Source organism: Thamnophis sirtalis, unplaced genomic scaffold (assembly GCF_051295495.1).
Source record: "Thamnophis sirtalis isolate CommonGarterSnake01/CBP01778 unplaced genomic scaffold, rThaSir2_p1.2 scaffold_6, whole genome shotgun sequence".
NCBI classification, from domain to species: Eukaryota; Metazoa; Chordata; class Lepidosauria; order Squamata; family Natricidae; genus Thamnophis; species Thamnophis sirtalis.
Genome location: NW_028261386.1, coordinates 5,877,352 through 5,896,284, shown reverse-complemented (window position 1 = coordinate 5,896,284; position 18,933 = coordinate 5,877,352). Strand labels below are relative to the sequence as shown.

At 42.0% G+C, this 18,933-nt stretch overlaps 1 protein-coding gene across 11 annotated transcripts in view; it reads left to right on the top strand.

Moving 5' to 3' along the window:
* The window catches only part of MSI2 (musashi RNA binding protein 2), a 655,460-nt gene that overhangs the window by 579,655 nt on the left and 56,872 nt on the right, over window positions 1–18,933 (top strand). For 6 of the 11 annotated variants that reach the window (XM_087717151.1, XM_087717153.1, XM_087717159.1 and 3 more), the window contains one exon: window positions 14,406–14,468. In XM_087717151.1, the coding sequence (XP_087573277.1) occupies window positions 14,406–14,468 (63 nt within the window). Of the gene's footprint in view, window positions 1–13,017; window positions 13,042–14,405; window positions 14,469–18,933 lie in introns of all 11 variants that reach the window. The other 5 variants (XM_087717150.1, XM_087717152.1, XM_087717149.1 and 2 more) reach the window with 1 other exon arrangement.

Sequence of the window (18,933 nt, the reverse complement as noted above, 5' to 3'; positions counted from 1 at the left end):
ATGGACTCAGGGGAGGGCTTCAAAAATGTCAGCAATGAAATTGGTGGGCGTGGCTATGGTGGGCATGGCCTAGTTGGCCTCCTGTCCCACAGGAAGGGGAGTATTATTGCCTTCCCCAGACTCGAGCCTCGGGGAGAGTTAAAACTACCTCCCGTATGCTCTGGAGGCCTTCCGGGAGGCCTGTTTTTCCTTTCCCTGAGCCTCCGCGCGGGCCCTGCACTTATCTCACATCCAAAACGGGCTGCGTGGAGACTCCCAGGAGGGGTAGGATGGGACCATCTAGGGGCGGGATTTGGAGGTTCTCCAAACCGGCCATAACGTTACCTACGGGTTCTCCCGAACCCTGGCAAATCTGTAGCAACCCACCCTTGCTTGGGGCTCCATGTATTGAAACCACAATTGCAGCCCATATAATACCTTTCTATTGGATGTGTGTGTGTGTGTGTGTGTGTGTGTGTGTGTGTGTGTGTGTGTGTGTAACCTATCACTAAGCTTTGACACGGCTCTTCATTTCAACTCTCGAAATGGCAGTTTTAATATAACATCCAGGGAAGTTATAACTGCCTTGGAGCTGTGCAGATTACTGTTATGGGAGAGAGAGAGAAGCCAGCAAGGTATTTTGTGTTTACCCAAGCATTGTAAATCAATACCACAAAGGTTGTTTTTTTTTTAAAGAAGTAAATGATTCATAATAATATAACACCACAGACATTTCCTGTGTTTGCTGACTGGGGGACAAGAATATCTCTTGTTTTCTGTGGTGCCTCATAAGGTTTTGCTTGGAAAGGCAGGAGCAATGTGGGGTGAAGGTACCTTAGAAGGCCATTCTATAGTTGACATACAATGCAGCATCTTCTATGCTAATTAGCAGTAGATACCATTAACATATTAATTCTCTGTGGTGATCTATTCATTGGCTGCTAATAAGTATATGGGTGCAATTCAAACCAATGCTTTTAACCCAGGGGTCTCCAACCTTAAGACTGGAGGACTTCAACTCCCAGAATTCCCCAGGAATTCCTGAGTGTGTATATGTTCCAGTATAACTCTGAAACACCTGAAGCAATTTCAACCAAACTTAGCACACAAATCATTTTCTCTCTGGAAACAAATACTGTGGGAGTAAGACACCCCTAATACCCCTTGGGGTGTGTGCTATGTCAAGATACAGGCTGTTGTGCCTTAAAATGGCTTCTACTGTACTACCATAAAATGGCTTCTACTGTACAGCGCAGTGGAGTTGCCATGGTAACAGCTTCACAGTACTCCACAAGGAGGCTCCCTCTGCTAAGGGGGAAAATCCAATACTAGAAATTACGTTTGGTCCAGACATTTCCCCCCATAAATAAATACTTGAGCAATGCCAGGTTATCAACTAGTAACCTATAAAACCCACTATAGATTAGTGCTGTGATACCTGGAGGACTGCTTCTTTAAACCAGAATCAACTATCTGATGCAAATAAATTCAGAAAGAACGGATGATAATTCCCTGTTTACCAGGACATTATAAATGCTGAGTTTAAGAGGAACTGCTTCTCTCTAATGTTAGTGTACAATAGTTTACCACCAGAGATTATATTTGCTTTGATCTTGTTTGATCTTCAGAAGCAAGTTAAAGTGGAGCTCTTCCAGTGGGCTTTTTAAAATTAGTTAAGACAATGCATTGAATGGCTTATGTGCTCAGTTTTAGAGCATGATAAAGTTGCTTTTTGTTTTGTAGCTTAGTATTGATGTTCTTCCTTGCAAATTGCTGAAAGGGGGCAACTTTAAAAACAAATAAATAAAATTAATTTAAATTCAAAGGGATGTGGTGGCTCAGCGGCTAAAACGCTGAGCTTGTCGATCGAAAGGTCAGCAGTTCGGCGGTTCGAATCCCTAGTGCCGTGTAATGAAGAGCCGAGGTGGTGCAGTAGTTAGGGTGCAGTACTGCAGGCCACTTCAGCTGACTGTTATCTGCAGTTCAGCGGTTCTAATCTCACCGGCTCAAGGTTGACTCAGCCTTCCATCCTTCTGAGGTGGGTGAAATGAGGACCCAGACTGTGGGGGGGATATGCTGACTCTGTAAACCGCTTAGAGAGGGCTGAAAGCCCTATGAAACAGTATATAAGTCTAACTGCTATTGCTATTGCTAAGTGAGCTCCCGTTACTTGCCCCAGGTTCTGCCAAACCTAGCAGTTCAAAAGCATGTAAAAATGCAAGTAGAAAAATAGGAACCACCTTTGGTGGGAAGGGAACAGCGTTCCATGCGCCTTCGGTGTTTAGTCATGCTGGCCACATGACCACGGAGAGGTCTTCGGACAGCGCTGGCTCTTTGGCTTTAAAAAGAAAATGGGCACCGCCCCCTAGAGTCGACAACAACTAACACATATGTGCAAGAGGAACCTTTACCTTATAACCTACATCATCTTGACTCCTTGGTTTGACTAACCATCCCCATCTCATAAAAAGTCACATTTGACCCAGAAAAAAAAAATGTTTAGCTTATGTCCTTGATACTAGTCATCTTTAATGTGGAATAAGCAATCTATTGCCATCAGATCACATATGGCCCTCAGTCTAATTTCGGAGGTTTTTGATAGCAGTGGGCTTAGGATCTTGTCAAAAATGGCCTTTTTTTCTCTGGCATGGGTCAGAAAAGAGAGAAGGAGAAAAAGATTGCCAGGAAAAAGAAGTCAGAATGGCCTTTTTACCTATGACAGTACTTCTGAAGAAATATGACTCTGTTGTGGCCCAACAGTGGCCGGCTGAGCTGTTGGTGGAATCTGACAGCGATGAACACTATGGGACTACCCTGGAGGCTGAGGAAGACTCTGGAGGGTGTTCGGAGTCAGAGCAGGGACTAGAGAGGCCTGTTGGTCACCAGATGGCATCTGAGTCAGGGAGCAGTGAGGAAGAACAGAGGGACGCTGTCCCTGACGTACATATGCGTAGGGCTGAGAGGAGGAGGGAGCAGCTTTGGAAAAAGGCTCACAGAAGGAAATAGGCACAGGTGGCTACTGATTGGCCCCTCCTGGAGAGCTTATAGGTGGGGCAATGGAGGAGAATTTTTTTAGGAAACAACAGTTTATTAATCCAGGCGTAGTGAAAGATTGGGAAACTTTTATGAGTCCAAGCCTTGTTTTCATAGAGATAATTTTCTGGGCTCCTAGCCAAAGGGTTGTTTATCTCCTTCCTTAGTGGTGGCTGACAGCCAAGTCTTAGTATATATTAGAGGCTTGGGACAGAACAGACTCTTAGTATAAAGAAGCTTGAGCATTGCTGATTTAAAGAAATAAATAATTTCTATTTTATATATTAAATTTATGTACTGCCCACCTCACCGTTTTAATGGCTCTGGGCAGCTTACAAAATGGTAAAAGGATAAAGAAGATAATATAGAATGATTAAAGATTAAATAAAGACTAAGACCTTAAAGAAAGGCTATATTGGGCTGGGGAACTTTATATTGTGTGACTATAGTTATGCAGTGCAAAATATTTTTTTTTGTTTACAACAGTAAAAACAGTCGAATTTTAAAAAGTGGGTGGTTGTAACCCAGTCGTGCTTGTAATGAAATTTTAAGACTAAAAAATTTTAAGACTAAAAACCCAGTCCGGCTTCAGACCTGGTTACAGCACAGAAACCGCTTTGGTCGCATTGACCGATGATCTCTGGAGGGCCAGAGATGGAGGCTATGCGTCCATCCTGGTTCTCCTTGACCTCTCAGCGGCTTTCGATACCATCGACCATGGTATCCTTCTGCGACGACTGCGGGAGGTGGGAGTGGGAGGCACTGTTTTGCGGTGGTTCTCCTCTTACCTCTCGGACAGGTCGCAGTCGGTGTTAGTAGGGGGGCAGAGATCGTCCCTGAGGCCCCTAACATGTGGAGTACCTCAGGGTTCGGTCCTATCCCCCCTACTATTTAACATATACATGAAACCGCTGGGCGAGATCATTCGGAGGCACGGGATAAAATACCATCAATATGCGGACGATACACAATTGTATCTGTCCGCCCCGTGCCAACTCAATGAAGCGGTGGACGTGATGAACCGGGGTCTGGAGGCCGTTAAGGACTGGATGAGTGCTAACAAACTGGTGCTCAACCCGGATAAGACCGAGTGGCTGTTGTGTTTCCCCCCCAATAATTTGGCTAATACACCAACGCTTAGGCTGGGGGGTCAAATTTTATACCCCTCAGATAGGGTCCGCAACTTAGGAGTCCTCCTGGATCCACAGCTGACTTTTGACCACCAGCTGTCAGCTGTGACCAGGGGGGCATTTGCCCAGGTTCGCCTGGTCCGCCAGTTGCGGCCCTACCTAGATCGGGGGGCCCTCACAACAGTCACTCGAGCCCTTGTGATCTCTAGACTGGAATACTGCAATGGGCTCTACATGGGGTTGCCCCTGAAGTGCATCCGGCGACTACAGCTAGTCCAAAATGCAGCCGCGCGAGTGATAGTGGGCGCACCTCGGTTCGCCCACGTTACACCTGTCCTCCGCGAGCTGCACTGGCTGCCTGTTGGTCTCCGGGTGCGCTTCAGGATAATGATGACCATCTTTAAAGCACTCCATGGTAGTGGATCTGGGTACTTGAGAGACCGCCTTCTGCCGATTACCTCCCTAAATCGACCAATCAGATCGCACAGACTGGGCCTCCTCCGAATTCCATCTGCCAGTCAATGTCGACTGGCGACCACACGGAGGAGAGCCTTTTCTGTTGCTGCCCCGACCCTATGGAACGAGCTCCCCATGGAGATCCGCACCCTCACCACGATCCAGACCTTCCGCGCAGCCCTCAAGATCTGGCTCTCCCAGCAGGCCTGGGGATAGGCTTCCAATTACCCGCCCGAGTGTTTGATTGCTGAATGAAAGTTGTGTTTTATTATTTTTCTTTTGTTCACAAAGTGTTTGTTTTGACCTTGCACTTCCCCTCCCCTGTGGTTGTAAGCCGCCCTGAGTCCCCTTAGGGAAAAGGGCGGCATATAAATCCCAATAAACCTAAACCTAAACCTAAACCAATCAATTTGCCTGATACCAATTAGTAAAAGATTGATAATTCAAGATAGAATCCAAAAGAAAATGGGATATCCAAAGCCCTCAACTCATCTAGACAGGATTTGTTCACGAAAGCCATTCATTTAAACTGATCATTTGACTGAAAAATCAGGCCAGACTTCCTTTAGTTGAAGAGCTGTATTTCGAGCAGAGCATCTGCCTTTTGTGTACAGCAGTTCACAAATTCCATCCCCATCAACAGTAATTAAAAGATCAAATAGCTCAAGTAGAGGATGGAGCTGGCTAGCTCAGATAAAACACTCATTTAAGTTCAATAGACGGTAAATGATAGCATCTATATAATGTCATAGAACTGAATTAATCTAAGCAAACGTTAAATAAATAACCCCACTTCTCCATTCTCTCTTACTCCTCCTTTCAAACTGTTGTTAGTACTTTGGGGAAGACACAAACTCATAGACAGCTACTCACTAAATTGGGACTTAGGGCATTATTGTCAAAACTAGATGCGGCCTTCTCATTGTAGCAGCTTGAGTAGTTAGAAAGCCTATTTATTGGTGCAAGAAGCAAGGGACAAAAATGTCTGTGAAAAATTCAGCTCTCGTTGTGGGCTTTAAGCTTTTGCTGATACATAAAGGCAGCATGAAATTGATCAAAATCCTGTGGGCTTTCTCAGGCAGCACTGGATCCCACTCAAAACATTAATTGTAAAATATCCACTAATTGGAATGCCAAAATCCACTTTAGGACTTCTAAACGCATTTGGCTCATTTTTCTGAGTGTGAGCCACACAAAAGAGAACCTGTTGATGGAGTAGGAATGTTTTCAACAATTGGCTAATGCAGTGATTAACTTGGCATCCTAGTGCCATTTTTAAATGTTCAGTTGCCACAGCAAACATTCTAAATTGTGGCATATTTTGACCGTACCACTCTTCAACCTTGCTTTGGTGGGAGGGTAACAGCGTTCCGTGTGCCTTCAGCGTTTAGTCATGCCGACCACATGATCACGGAGACGTCTTTGGACAGTGCTGGCGCTTCGGCTTTGAAATGGAGATGAGTTACCGCCCCCTAGAGTCGAGAATGACTAGCACAGATGCGTGGTGGAACCTTTACCTTTTAACCATTTTGAGTTTGCAGGTGATTTGTGAAACATTTAGTGGGATAGAAACTGACTCCTGGGTGTTAAATTTAAATTGATTTGGGAAAGAAGGCCATAGTTAATTATGGCAGCAAGACAAAGTAGCTTCATCCCTTCATCTCTTGGAATAGGCCAGTGATGGAGAACCTTTTTCACCTCAGGTGCCAAAAGCTCCTGTGCCCACCCCCAAAATTCAATGCCCCCCATGCTGTGCCCCTTGTGCATGCATGCGTGACCCCCGCTGCTTCTCCAGAGTGAATCCCCCCCCCTCCGGAGGCTGGAAACAGCCCATTTTTTGACTTCCCGTAGGCCTGGTAGGCCTGTTTTTTGCCCTCCCCCGGCTTCAGACTCTCTCTAGGAGCCTGGGGAGGGTGAAAAACAGACCAACACGTAAACCAGAAATTTGGAAACGGACTTCAGGTTTGCACATTGGGCCATTTTTCACCCTCCGGAGACTTCGGGAAGCCTCCAGAGACTTCGGGAAGCCTCCGGAGAGCGAAAATCAGCTGAAAATCAGCTGGCCAGTGCGCGTATGCATGCTGGAGCTGACAGGGCAATGCCTCGTGTGCCCTAAGAAATGGCTCTGCGTGCCACCTGTGGCATGCATGCCACAAGTTCGCCATCACGGGACTAGGGAATCTGCCATGAATCAGACTCGGTTTCTTCTTTCCTGTAAAGCCTAGCACACGAACCATTGGAAGTAACAGTGGGCAAGCAGATCTAGGCATGCTTTGAAGCATGTCTTCCTCGCAATGAGAGCCATAAAATCTGTGGTGATAAAAAAAAGAAACTTCCAAAGTCATCCTGAGGATGCCCGGCAGGTATTCTTTCCCATTCTTGGAAGCAAACAGCTGGAATGGATTGGCAGCAGAAACTTTAAAGCATAATCTCCGAACTGTATCTCTGGCAGTTTTTGGTTAGATTCTTTTATTCTCAAAATAAGACCCTGTGCCGTAGAAGATTTTTTATCCTCCTTTAGAGTTCGCCCATTTCTGGGCAATTCTGCAGAATGTGTAAATGAGGTATCTAGATGGTTTTCTGAAGGGCACACTGATAACTGTCAGGAGATAAAAGCTGTAAACAAGAATGTGCAGCATTCTCCCCCCCCCCCCCATCTTTAAAATGTCATGTCGAGGATCACATTTCAAAACGTGGGTGAGACAGGACTAAATATAATATTTATGTTATACTTTTAACAGTTCTCCTTTATAAACCCGTAAATATATTAAGCCACCAAAGATGTATTATATACATCCTTGTCTTACTTCGTGCACAATGTTGAACTATTCGCTAGGGACTCACTTTATTCCCTCGCATGCTTTATTTCCATCATATACAAACTCATCACATTCAGCAGGCAGCCTTCAATTTGCGCGAAACCATTCAAGCCTATTCACTTCATCTAACACTATCTGCATATCAACAAATGCATGGTAAACATTATTTCTCACATTCATATATTTCTCGGTGACTTGCTGGAGAGCAAAATGCAGGTTTGCATACGTCACGCTTGACATGAAAGCCACTCTGCCTTTCCTTTGTCAGCTCAGCTATCTTGCAAATCGGAATTCTGCTAAATGACTTTTCAGGCACACTTAACAGCGTAATCCCCCTTCAGTTTTTTTTCTTCTTATTAGCTTTCTTTTTCTGAAAGGAAACTATCATTATTATAATAATAATTAGATAGATAGATATAGATATATAGATATATATAGCTGTGTGTGCTCCAGCATAACTCTGGAACGCCACGAGCAATTTCATCCAAACTTGGTACACAGATGACTTACTCTCTGGAAACATATACTGTGGGTGTAAGACACCCGTAACACCCCTCAGGCTGTGTGTTCTGTTAATATATGGCCTGTTGCACCTTAAAATGGCTTGTACTGCACTTCCATAAGATACAGGCTGTTGTGCCTTAAAATGGCTTCTACTGTACTACCGTAAATGGCTTCTACTGTACAGCCCAGGGGAGTTGCCATAGTAACGGCTTCACAGTACTCCACAAGGGGGCTCCCTCTGGTAAAGGGAAATAAACCAACATTAGAAATTACGTTTGTTCTGGGCACTTCCCCCTTATAAATAAATACTTGGACAATGCTGGGTTATCAATTAGTTAATGATATTAATAATCAGGCATACGTGCAGCCTTCACTCATGCTTTAAACAATTTGCCCAGCCAGTAAGAAATTATTGATACCTTAAGGCTTTCTCCCAGTTGCTCTGTCTACATCTGCAGCCCTATGATTCAACATGCCTACAGAATTTATGATTTTATTCCATTCTTCGACATGATGCCATTTTCCCATTGTTACTCTCTTAAAACACACCTTGCAGCATTCCTGTGCATTCAGTTTCATCCCAAATAATATTGCCGTCTCCCCAGTGGAACCTGGCAAAATCTTTCCAAAAGCTTGCCATCATTCATATTTAGAAAACGATCAGTGCCATAGATTAAAAGCTCTGCCTTTCAATATAGCTTGAATGCCTTGAACCTCAAGTTGGGCGGCAAATAAATTTGATAAATACATAGCCTAAGGAAGTACCTTTCTTGTATTCCTCCTGATGGCTGTTAATATCTTGTCCAGCTGCTATGTGTAGTATCATAAGAAAATATAGTGAGAATTGGGGTTTAAGTACACTGAATAAAACAGCCTTTTCCAATGTAGAGCTTTCAGATGTGTGGAAGTTGCAGTTGCCAGAATTTTATTTTATATCAGAGATGACATGCAATTCTTAGAGAAAACTAGAACAACTAAAATCCCCGAAAAATTTAAGAAGGCACTAGAAGAAAGAATTACAATGATGGAGGTAACAGAAGGCATCAAAAGGCAATAGAATGGGAAAACACCAGGACCAGATGGATTACCGGCAGAACTATACCAAACATTACAAGAAATATTAATGTAATGTTGGAACTATTTAATGACTTACATATAGATATATTAGTTTGATAATATGAAATTTTATATAAAAAACACATGGAGAATATGAAAGGAGGTTTAAAAGTTTTATCTAGAATATGCTATAAAGATGTATTGTGATTGGATGATTTTAGGATGATTTAATGGAATGTTATCATATAATCCTATTCTAGATTTTGAATATTATACATAAAAGGATGTAAAAACAATTATAGTCAAATTAAGGTTGAAATATAATAATTGTGATATACATGAATATAGGTCAATTTAAAATATGCGATTTGATATGAAAAGCAGGTGGTGACTATGGAAGAGATGCATGGAAATACTGTAACCAACTGACACACTTTCTACAATTTGTAATGGAAGATGGGTTTTTTTTATTTTTATGTTCGTTTGTCCTTGTTCAAAAACAAATAAAAATTGTTTTTTTTTAAATGACTTACTAAGGGAGGCAAAGATACCAGAAACATGGACGGAGGCATATATAAGGCTTATACCTAAAGAAGAGTCAGATCTACAACAAATAAAGAACTATAGAGCTATTTCACTATTAAATGTGGATTATAAATTTTTTGAATCAATAATGGCAGAAAGAATGAAGAGATTTTTAAAGGAATTCATACACATAGACCAAAATGGATTTCTCCCTAAGAGACAGATCAGAGACAATATGCGAATTGTATTGAATTTGCTAGAGTACTATGAAATCCCTCCAGAGAAGAAAATGGCATTGTTTTTTTCTGGATGGACAAAAGGCCTTTGATAATGTAAACTAGCAACTTATGGTAATGCAACTTCAAATTATGGGATTTGGTGAGGGATTTATAAATATGATTAAAACGATATACAATAACCAATGGGCAAAGGTAATGGTAAACGGTGATATGATAGGAAAGATAGCAATTACAAAGGCAACTAGACAAGGATGTCCACTATCGCCATTATTATTTATACTGACACTAGAGATTTTGAACAGAGAAATATGGCAAAATAAAGAGGTAAAAGGTATGAGGGTCAAGAAAGAAGAATATAAATTACAAGCATTCGTGGATGATTTGGTGTTTATTATGAAGGATTCAATAGAAACAGAGCCAAAACTAGTTGAAATAATAGAAGAATATGGAGAAGTAGCAGGTTTGAAATTAATAAAGTTTAAAACAAAAATTTTGGTGAAAAATATGACAGAAAAACAGAAGAGAGTTGATGGGGAAACTGGACATACAGGTGGTGAAAAAAGTGAAATATTTGGGTATCCGATTGACATCAAGGTGTGTAACGCTAAAGGAGGATATCTATTATAAGGTGAGAAAACAAATAGAAATAGATCTGGAAAGATGGAAAAACCTACAATTATCATTAATGGGAAGAATAGCAGTAGTAAAGATGAATATATTACCAAGATTGCTATACCTATTCCAAACAATACCGATAAAACTAGAGAAAATATACTTTGAAAATATGAATAAAATAGTGAGGAAATATAGATGGCGAGGGGGGAGGAAAGCAAAAATTAATATAAAAATGTTGCAAGATGCAAGAGTTTGAGGTGGATTTGGATTACCAAACTGGGAATTGTATTATCAAGCAGCGGGACTAGCTTGGATGAAAGAATGGATCTTATTGAGAAATACAAGATTATTGACATTGGCGGGACATGATTTGCAACTGGGTTGGCATGCTTTTTTGTGGTATGGTAAAAGTAAGGCACATGGCTATTTCAAAGACATTATATAAGGAATGGTTTGTTAACAATATGGTAAAGAGTGAAAAGGAAACACTGTTTCAAAATACATGTGGCTTTCAACAATGGAAGCATTGACTCATCCAAATATTAGTAGCATGAAAAATATTATTAGATACAAAGATAACAGAAAGGGGGGAACTCAAACAAAAACAAGAATTAGAAAAACAAGGGATTAATATAGAATGGTTTTCACAATTGCAAATACAATCAATTTATGAAAAAGATAAAAGGGAATATGGTTTTAACTTAGGAACTTTGGAGTTGGATAAGATACTTATGGGAACGGAAGAAAGAATAATTAAGAAACTATATAGCTACTTATTAAGAATTAGGGTAGAAGAAGAAGTGGTTAAAGATACTATGTTAACTTGGGCAAAGAATTTTGGCCACACGATTGAGCTAGAAAAGTGGCAACAACTATCGGAAAGGAAGTATAAATTAACCATGTCAACAACTTAAAAAGAAAACTTACACAAAATGTTTTATAGATGGCACGTCACTGGGAAAATTAGCAAAGATGTTTAAAGACAAATCAGCGAAATGTTAGAAGTGTCAACAAGCAATAGGTTTCTATTATCATATGTGCTGGACATGTGCAGAAGCAAGGAAATATTGGACTAAGATAAGAGTTAAAGAAAATTCTACAACAAGAAATAGAATTTAGACCAGAGATATTTTTACTAGGTATTATCCCAGAGAAATTCAAGGAAGAGGATACTTATTTGATTATACATGTAACTACAACAGCGAGAATTGTATTAGCCCCAAACTGGAAATTAAATAAGCTACCAACAGATGAAGAGATAATAAAAAAAGATATTAGATTGTGCAGAAATGAATAGGTTGACAATGAAAATAAAGGATAAAGAGGAATCGGAGTACTTCAAGACATGGGGAAGATGTTATGATTGGCTAGAGAAAGGAAACTAGAAAAGAAAGTAGGGAGAAGATATAGAACCCAGATGGTGCACTATTAAATGGAAAGGGGAGGGGGAAGAAGGGGAAAACAGAAAAGAAAATATTAAATATATAAGTGTATACAAGAGCGAGATATAAAGAGGGGGGACATAGGATAGATTAGCGAAGGTAAGGAAATAAAAAATGATACCCAATTATATTTGGGTTTGCGGAAATACCATCCCAAGGAAACATAAACTGAGATCTGAAAGAGACACCTACAACAATAGAAAAGAAAGAGAGAGAGGAGGAGAGAATGAAAGGAAGACAGGGGAAAGAAGAAAGAGGTAAGGAGAGGAGGATGGAAGGGAGAGGAAGAGAAGGAGAGAGGGTAGATAGGGGAAGAGGAAGAGTAGGAGTAGGAGAAAGGTAAGGGAGGAAGGAAGGGGAAGGAGAGGAGGAAGGAAGGAAGTAGAGAAGGGAGGGAGGGAGAAAAGAAAGGGAAAATAAGGTGGTGTTACAACAGGAGGAAGGGATGGTAAATAAAACAACCCAAACTGTATATTCTAACCTATTAAATGAAATAATAAATGTGTAAGAATGACAAATGTAAAGAAGAATTATGTGAATGTACACTTAAAATGGTAGGTAAGAGAACAAAAAATTTTAAAAAAAATTCTGGAAAAAAAGATGACATGCTGAAAATTGGGGGGGGGAGTGGGGGTCTCCTGATCTTAGCACCTGGAATGCAGAATTCCAAATGGTCCTTAGGTGGCAACAAAATGAATATTACAGTAAAACTTCCCTCTCTACGTTGTAATCTGCATTTGTGGCCATTGGTATATGTTATCGCCCATATAAATCAATGTGGGATTCAAAATATTTTACTACTGGTTCTGTGGGTGTGGCTTTGTGGGCGTGGCAGGGGAAGGTGACTGCAAAATCCCCATTCCTTCCCCATCCTACTAACCTGCTTTCCAGCTCTGTTCTCAACAAAAGATGGCCGGTTCTCCGAACTACTCAGGATTTCTGCTAACGGTCCTCCAGAACCTGTCAGTATATAGCCCCTCTGATATAAATTACAATATGCCTAATCTAGAATTTAAATCCTGCATTACAGTTTCTTTTTCCCATCCAGTTCTTCCAAACTCAGAAATCAGTGGCTGCTATTATAGAAGCAAATGTCATTTAAAATCTGTATTTTCATAAGATGGGGTTTGCTGTCTATGGGGTGGTGATTGAAAAAAATCCCAGGTTAGCTAGAAGTAGTTCTGTACTTATTTACATAGACATTTTTTTCCCCCAACAGCCCTATTACCATATTTAAATGCAAGTATGTCTCTCTTAATTGATCTTTTTCAGTAGTTTAGAGATACTTTAAAGCCTGTTGATTTCTGTGCATTTTTTTCTGGTAGCGATAAATGTAGCTATGGGAGTAGATCTAGAATTAGAGCACTTGTAGTTCTTTGGCTCTCTGTTTTTCTCTTTTCTCTTTTATTCTTTCACCTTTGGCCTGCAGTTATTTACATGACAAATAACAGTTTATTCCCCGACTCTGACTGTCCCCTTTTCCTTGTCTTTACAACCCAAACTGGTAATCAAAATCTGAGATGAGTAAACTCTTTGAAGCATGTCTCAGGTTATGTCACCTGAATTCATTCAGAAGAAAATTAGGAAAATAAAAGTATTTTTTTCCAGAATCTAATAAAAAAAAATATATATTGCCCATCTGTCTCTTCCAGCCTTTTTCTTCCTGGACCCTCCTCCACCTCTTTCCTCTTTGCTAGTCTTCTGGATGACTTTCAGAAATAGCAAAGTGAAAAGAAAGGAGGGATTTTGCAACATGGGGAAAAGGAAGAAGGCAATAAGCTGGGGGTTGACTGGCAGAGTCCTATGGAGGAGGTGTTGGGGAGTCTCTTCCAGCTCAGCCTTTTTGAACTTCACAAAATGTTGCCGGCATCCTGTGACAAAATATGATTGAGGTCAAATCAGCCTCGCGTCTCTGCAGCCAAATAATGATCAGGCCTCTATTGTTTTTGTCCATTATTAGAAGAAATGAAAAGGAAACAAAACACTGAAATTCTGAAAGTCCCTTCTCTGTTGCAGGCTAGTGTAGATTTGGTAGCAACCAGGGGTGGGCTTCAAAAATTTCAGCAATGGGTTCTCTGCCCGGTTGCTGGGTGGGCGTGGCAATGGTGGGTGTGGCCTAGTTGGCCTACTGCACCACAGGGGTTCACCTTCCCCAGGCTCTGGAAGCTTTCCTCGAGCTTTCCTTCCGAAACTTCCAGGAAGCCTGTGTCCCGTCCCCCCCGAGCCTCTGCATGGGCCCTGTACTTACCTCGCATCCAAAACGGGCTGCGTAGAGACTCCTGGGAGGGGCGGGGCCAGCTGAGGGGGTGGGATTTGGAGGTTCTCCAAACTGGCCATAACGTTAGCTACGGGTTTACCCGAACACAAGCAAATCCTTAGTAGCCCATCCCTGGTAGCAACCTGCCTCCTTTGCAGAGATGTATATCCTCTGAAATGCTTTCACTCTTAAGGAGTCCCCAAAGTCAGCTCTCTGAAAAGTCAAATATGAATCGACCAACAGGCACCTCCCCAAACTACACGCCCCAACCTCTTTATATTGCAGCCATTGTTATACCAGCTTTCTGTTGCCTCTTTCCCCTTACGCTCTTTATTTTTCCCCATGGCCAGGTTTCCCAGCAGCGGCCTACGGACCAGTAGCAGCAGCAGCGGTGGCAGCAGCCAGAGGATCAGGTAGGGGAGGCCCTGGAGGAGGCAGGGCCAGGGGGAAGAAAAAGCCCTTCTGTGTGGCTACAGCTTTCCGTCACTTACCCTGATGTGCCTCCCCTTTGGGAAGGGACCACTAAACAAAACCACATGCTACAAACAGAGGCCAGGACATGAAAGATGCTAAGCCTGCGGAGCTGTTGGGTGGATATTTTATTTAAAAGGGAGAAAAAAAAGAGACATTTCTCAGTTGTTTGCACTGGGTTAACAATGTCATATTTCCTCTTCTGCTAACTTCCCAACTGCTAGGGCAGGGAACTTCCATCTGCAACTACTAGCTTTGTAAGGAAGTATTATTCTCAAGGACATCCCAGTCCAAGGCACAGATATTTTGAATATTTCAAATCCCTTTAATGCTGAGAAAATTCAAGATCAGGGCATAAGAATCTGTGTCAGCGTTGGATCTCTGGAAGTGGCCTATCATAGCTTTAAAAAATTTTCCCAACTATTTGGCAGTTGCATAGCTCATTCACGAATCTGGAATAGGAGGGGGGGGATGGAATTTGTATTTCTATCATTCTAAAAATCAAGAGTTGGTTAGGAGAAGTGATTCCAGCACCAGATAGTCTCCCTTTGCCTCTCTTCCCATTGAATGGTGAATGCCAATGATACGTCCAAGGATTCTGGAGAAATAATAATTCCCAGTTGTTTCGCACCAAACGATGACGCTAAGCCACAATGGAGCGCGGCATCGGAACTGACAACCATTGTTTGCAATTGGTGAGCCCATCAGGATCCAAAATCATATTGTGGCTTGTGTAACCCTAATATGATGTCTGAATTGGGAAATCTCCAACTCCAGAGCTGGCTTGATGCTTAAGAAAGCTGCAGGAATAGGGAAGGGACGGTGAGAAGCTGCCGTGGAAAACGTGGTCTGCTTGGATGTCTGCAGGCTGAAGCCACAGTTGCATCCTTAGCCCTCAATAGGCTCAGTCACAGCATGGGATAAGACTTAACATTGGGCTACCCAGTAGTTTAGAGATTTGAAGTTCAGCCTGGGACCTGAATTAGTGACCATTTACTCCAGGGAGAAATGATGACAATTCTGTCCAAAAACGGTATTTGTTCCAGACACATCTTTAGGTTTAGGTTAGGTTTAGGTTAGGTTTATTAGATTTATATGCTCGGATATCATTTTCAGCATTTGTTACCTTCTGCAAACTCTGGGCCAGGTTTTGTGGAAAAAAATGTTCACCCTTTTCTTTACTGTCCGCTCATGGCAAGCTCCACATTTCCCCCACCCTTCCACTGTCTGTCTCTCCCACTACAGGGAAGAGTTTAAATCATCGATTTACATTGGCGATTGTTTGTTTGTTTGTTTGTTTTTAAAAAAAAAGTATAATCAAGCATTTGATTCCTTCCTGAGAGGGCTGTTAAAACTTACCAAGCCCTTTTCTTTTTCCTGCATTGGCTTGTTCACGCCTTCAAATTCTTAAGGGCTGAGCAAGGACCAGGGGTGGGCTTGCTGCTTTCACTGAGTTGAACTGCTCCCTAATCTGCCTTGCTTGCTAATCTCTGTAGAATGCCTGCTGTCTTCGGCCATTTTGTTTTTTGCTCATTTTAACTGGGTAGTTGAGGTCAAGGGAGCAAGAAGCAATCGGAGAACACATTCTTGTGCCCCCCCCCCGTCCCCCAGCCAAATGGTACGCATTGAGACCAGGAATGAAGAATCGGGGAGGGGGGGGGAGGCAATAGTTTTATTCAGCCCTCTCCTGATGAAGCTTGTTCATAGGTGTGAGGCTTCTGTACCCATTTAGCTAGGTCTCTTCAGATGAAATTCCAACTCCTGCCCCCCAAATGGAAAGGGCTGCCAAGCATTTAATTACCCCCAACAGAATTTGGGGGGGAAAGGCTGGATTTCTTTAGAGTCCAAAGTGAGATGTTTAGAGAACTCCGTTCCATGCAAACTGGCACTGCTTTGAAGGCTACAAAGGATGATTTAATACCATTTTAATGTTACTTTAATAAAGCAGGGGGGTATCCAATTTGAGCGCAGTGGGGTTGATTTGCTAAATACCTAGGGTAATATTATTTTTTTTCCTTTGGTATTTTCCGTATCCTGCTTTTAAACTGATTTTTATCCTTGGTGTAAACAAAGATCTACATTTTCCACACCCCTTTCCTGTGCTTCCCCCCCCCCCCAATACAATTGCAGTTTTATTTTGCAAAGGTATCATGAAATTTTCTCTTAGAAAGGTTTAGGCGATGGAACGTTGACATTCGTGGAGGTCCCAATTTTGATTGGAATATTGCTGTAACTCACCTGCATTTCTGCTTGAAATAATTTGCTTTTTATTTTATTTTTTAAAACCAATATTTTGTAATTTGGTGGGGTTTAAAAAAAAAATTAACCTGTGATAACAAAACTAAATCTAACCCAAATTAACAACAATCTATATGGCAAGTGTAAAGATCAGTATGGTACCCTACGGAAGACTTGTGTGCGTATCCCCTCCCATACTCTGCCACAGAGGGAGAAATATGTCTGCATATTCAGAAGGAGCTCCCTTCATCACAGACGATTTGATAGCTGTTGCTATCAAAGAGATGTGTAGCACTGATAGTGAAATGGATTCGGGGCCAGTGGAGTAAAGTCGGCTTCATATTGGGGCTCAGACCTGATTCATTAAAGCAGAAGAGAAAATGGGGGGAAAAAAATTGGAACCAACTGCCCTCAATTTTTGAGGATTACAGCAATATAACACAGGTGGCATCAGCCGGAGCGTGTTAAGACTACCTAAAGTTAAATCCCCCCCCCCATCTGTATCATAAGGTGCACGAAAGTTAATGTCCAAATGGTAAGCCTTCAATTTACCCAGCTCTTAGGGATTTCCTCTTGATTAAGGTGATTGTACGTGCTGAAAGCCTTTCCCTGGTTATCAGTAGCTTGTGGAGGACTGATCATAAAGCCCGAACAGCTTAGGCCCTGATTGTCTCGGGGGGACACTGCTGTTCTTGTGTTGGGCTCGGCTTTTAAAATCGGCAAGAAAAGGCCCTTTAGGTGCCACATTACCAGTGACTGGCAAGGAAGGAAGGACTTGATGATTTTGCAGCTGAGTTTCTCCTTAATCCCCATAGCATTTAGAAGAGAACAGTAAAGGCAACTCTCTTTTAGCAGGCATTTATTCATTTGTTTTAAAATTGATTAGGTGTTTTAAACAATAGACAGACAGACAGACATTAGCTATATTGAGAAGAAAGGCAGGATTGAAAACTTGGGGATTCCCCTAGGGACGTGACAGTGAACCTATGGCACGCGTGCCGGAAGTGGCATGCAGAGCCATCTCTCTGGGCACGCCAGCCGTCGTCCATTGCTCTTCCGGGTTCCAGCACACGCTGGCCAGCTGGTCTCATGCGCGTGGGAATGGTGGAAACAGGAAGAGCAGCTCTCTGGTACTTACGCACATGCTGGGAAGCTGATCTTCTGATGCGCGCATGTTAGCCAGCTAGCTGGTCTTGGCACATTCATGCATACCAGAAACCAGAAAGACATGCGCGCCGGATACCAGAAGCTCAGTTTCCTGGGGCACGTGTGAACTGCTCTTCCAGTTTTCGGTGCTCCCCCCCACGCATGCACTCCCATTTCAGCACTCAGTGCCGAAAAGCTTCGCCAACACTACCCTAGGGAAATGTTCAGATTTTCAGAAGACACTTCCCTTTTCCAGTGTACTTAAAAAGAGGCAGAACCCCAGTGTTGGAGTTGTGGCCACTGTCTTGACTTTATTTTTAAACTTCCAGTGAATATCCCTGGTTGGTCTAAATTGAATAAAGATAATATTTCTCCCAACAGTGCTTGGATATTGGCTAGGCTAAAAGAGTTGAAAGAGAGAGAGAGATTCATTCAAGGTTGGTTGGTTTATAAAATTTTCTATGCCATCCAATTCCCAACAACTCTGGGCAGCTCACAACAACTAAACAATTAACTCTTCATGTTGGCTTCACATCTGATAAAATTTGGCTGGGGCCTGCCTGGCTGAGCACTCTAACCAGAGTTGGCATGTTCTGTGATAAGAGTTTTACCCCTGAAATCTTACTTACCTTCAGTGAGTAGATAAACACAGAGATTTCTCTCTGTTTTCCTGATTCTAAGTTGGAATGGTGACTTAGGCTTTCCTGTAAGTGCGCTATAATATTTTAAATTACACTTTAAACAAAATATAACCAGTGGATTCCAAAATTGCACGGCTTGTGGCTATCATTTCCTCCAGGTCCCCATTCTACTGTTTAATGCTTAAAATACAATTTAACTTTCAACAAAATTTAAAAGAAATTTGCTATGCTGCAAAACAAAATACTAGCTCCACAGGCATCTGTGCCCAGAAATGTCCAGATTTTATGTTTATCAGAGGAGTTTTAAAGAAATCTAAATAATAAATGACTACAGCCTTAAAAGCGGTGGCTCAGTGGCTAAGACACTGAGCTTGTCGATCAG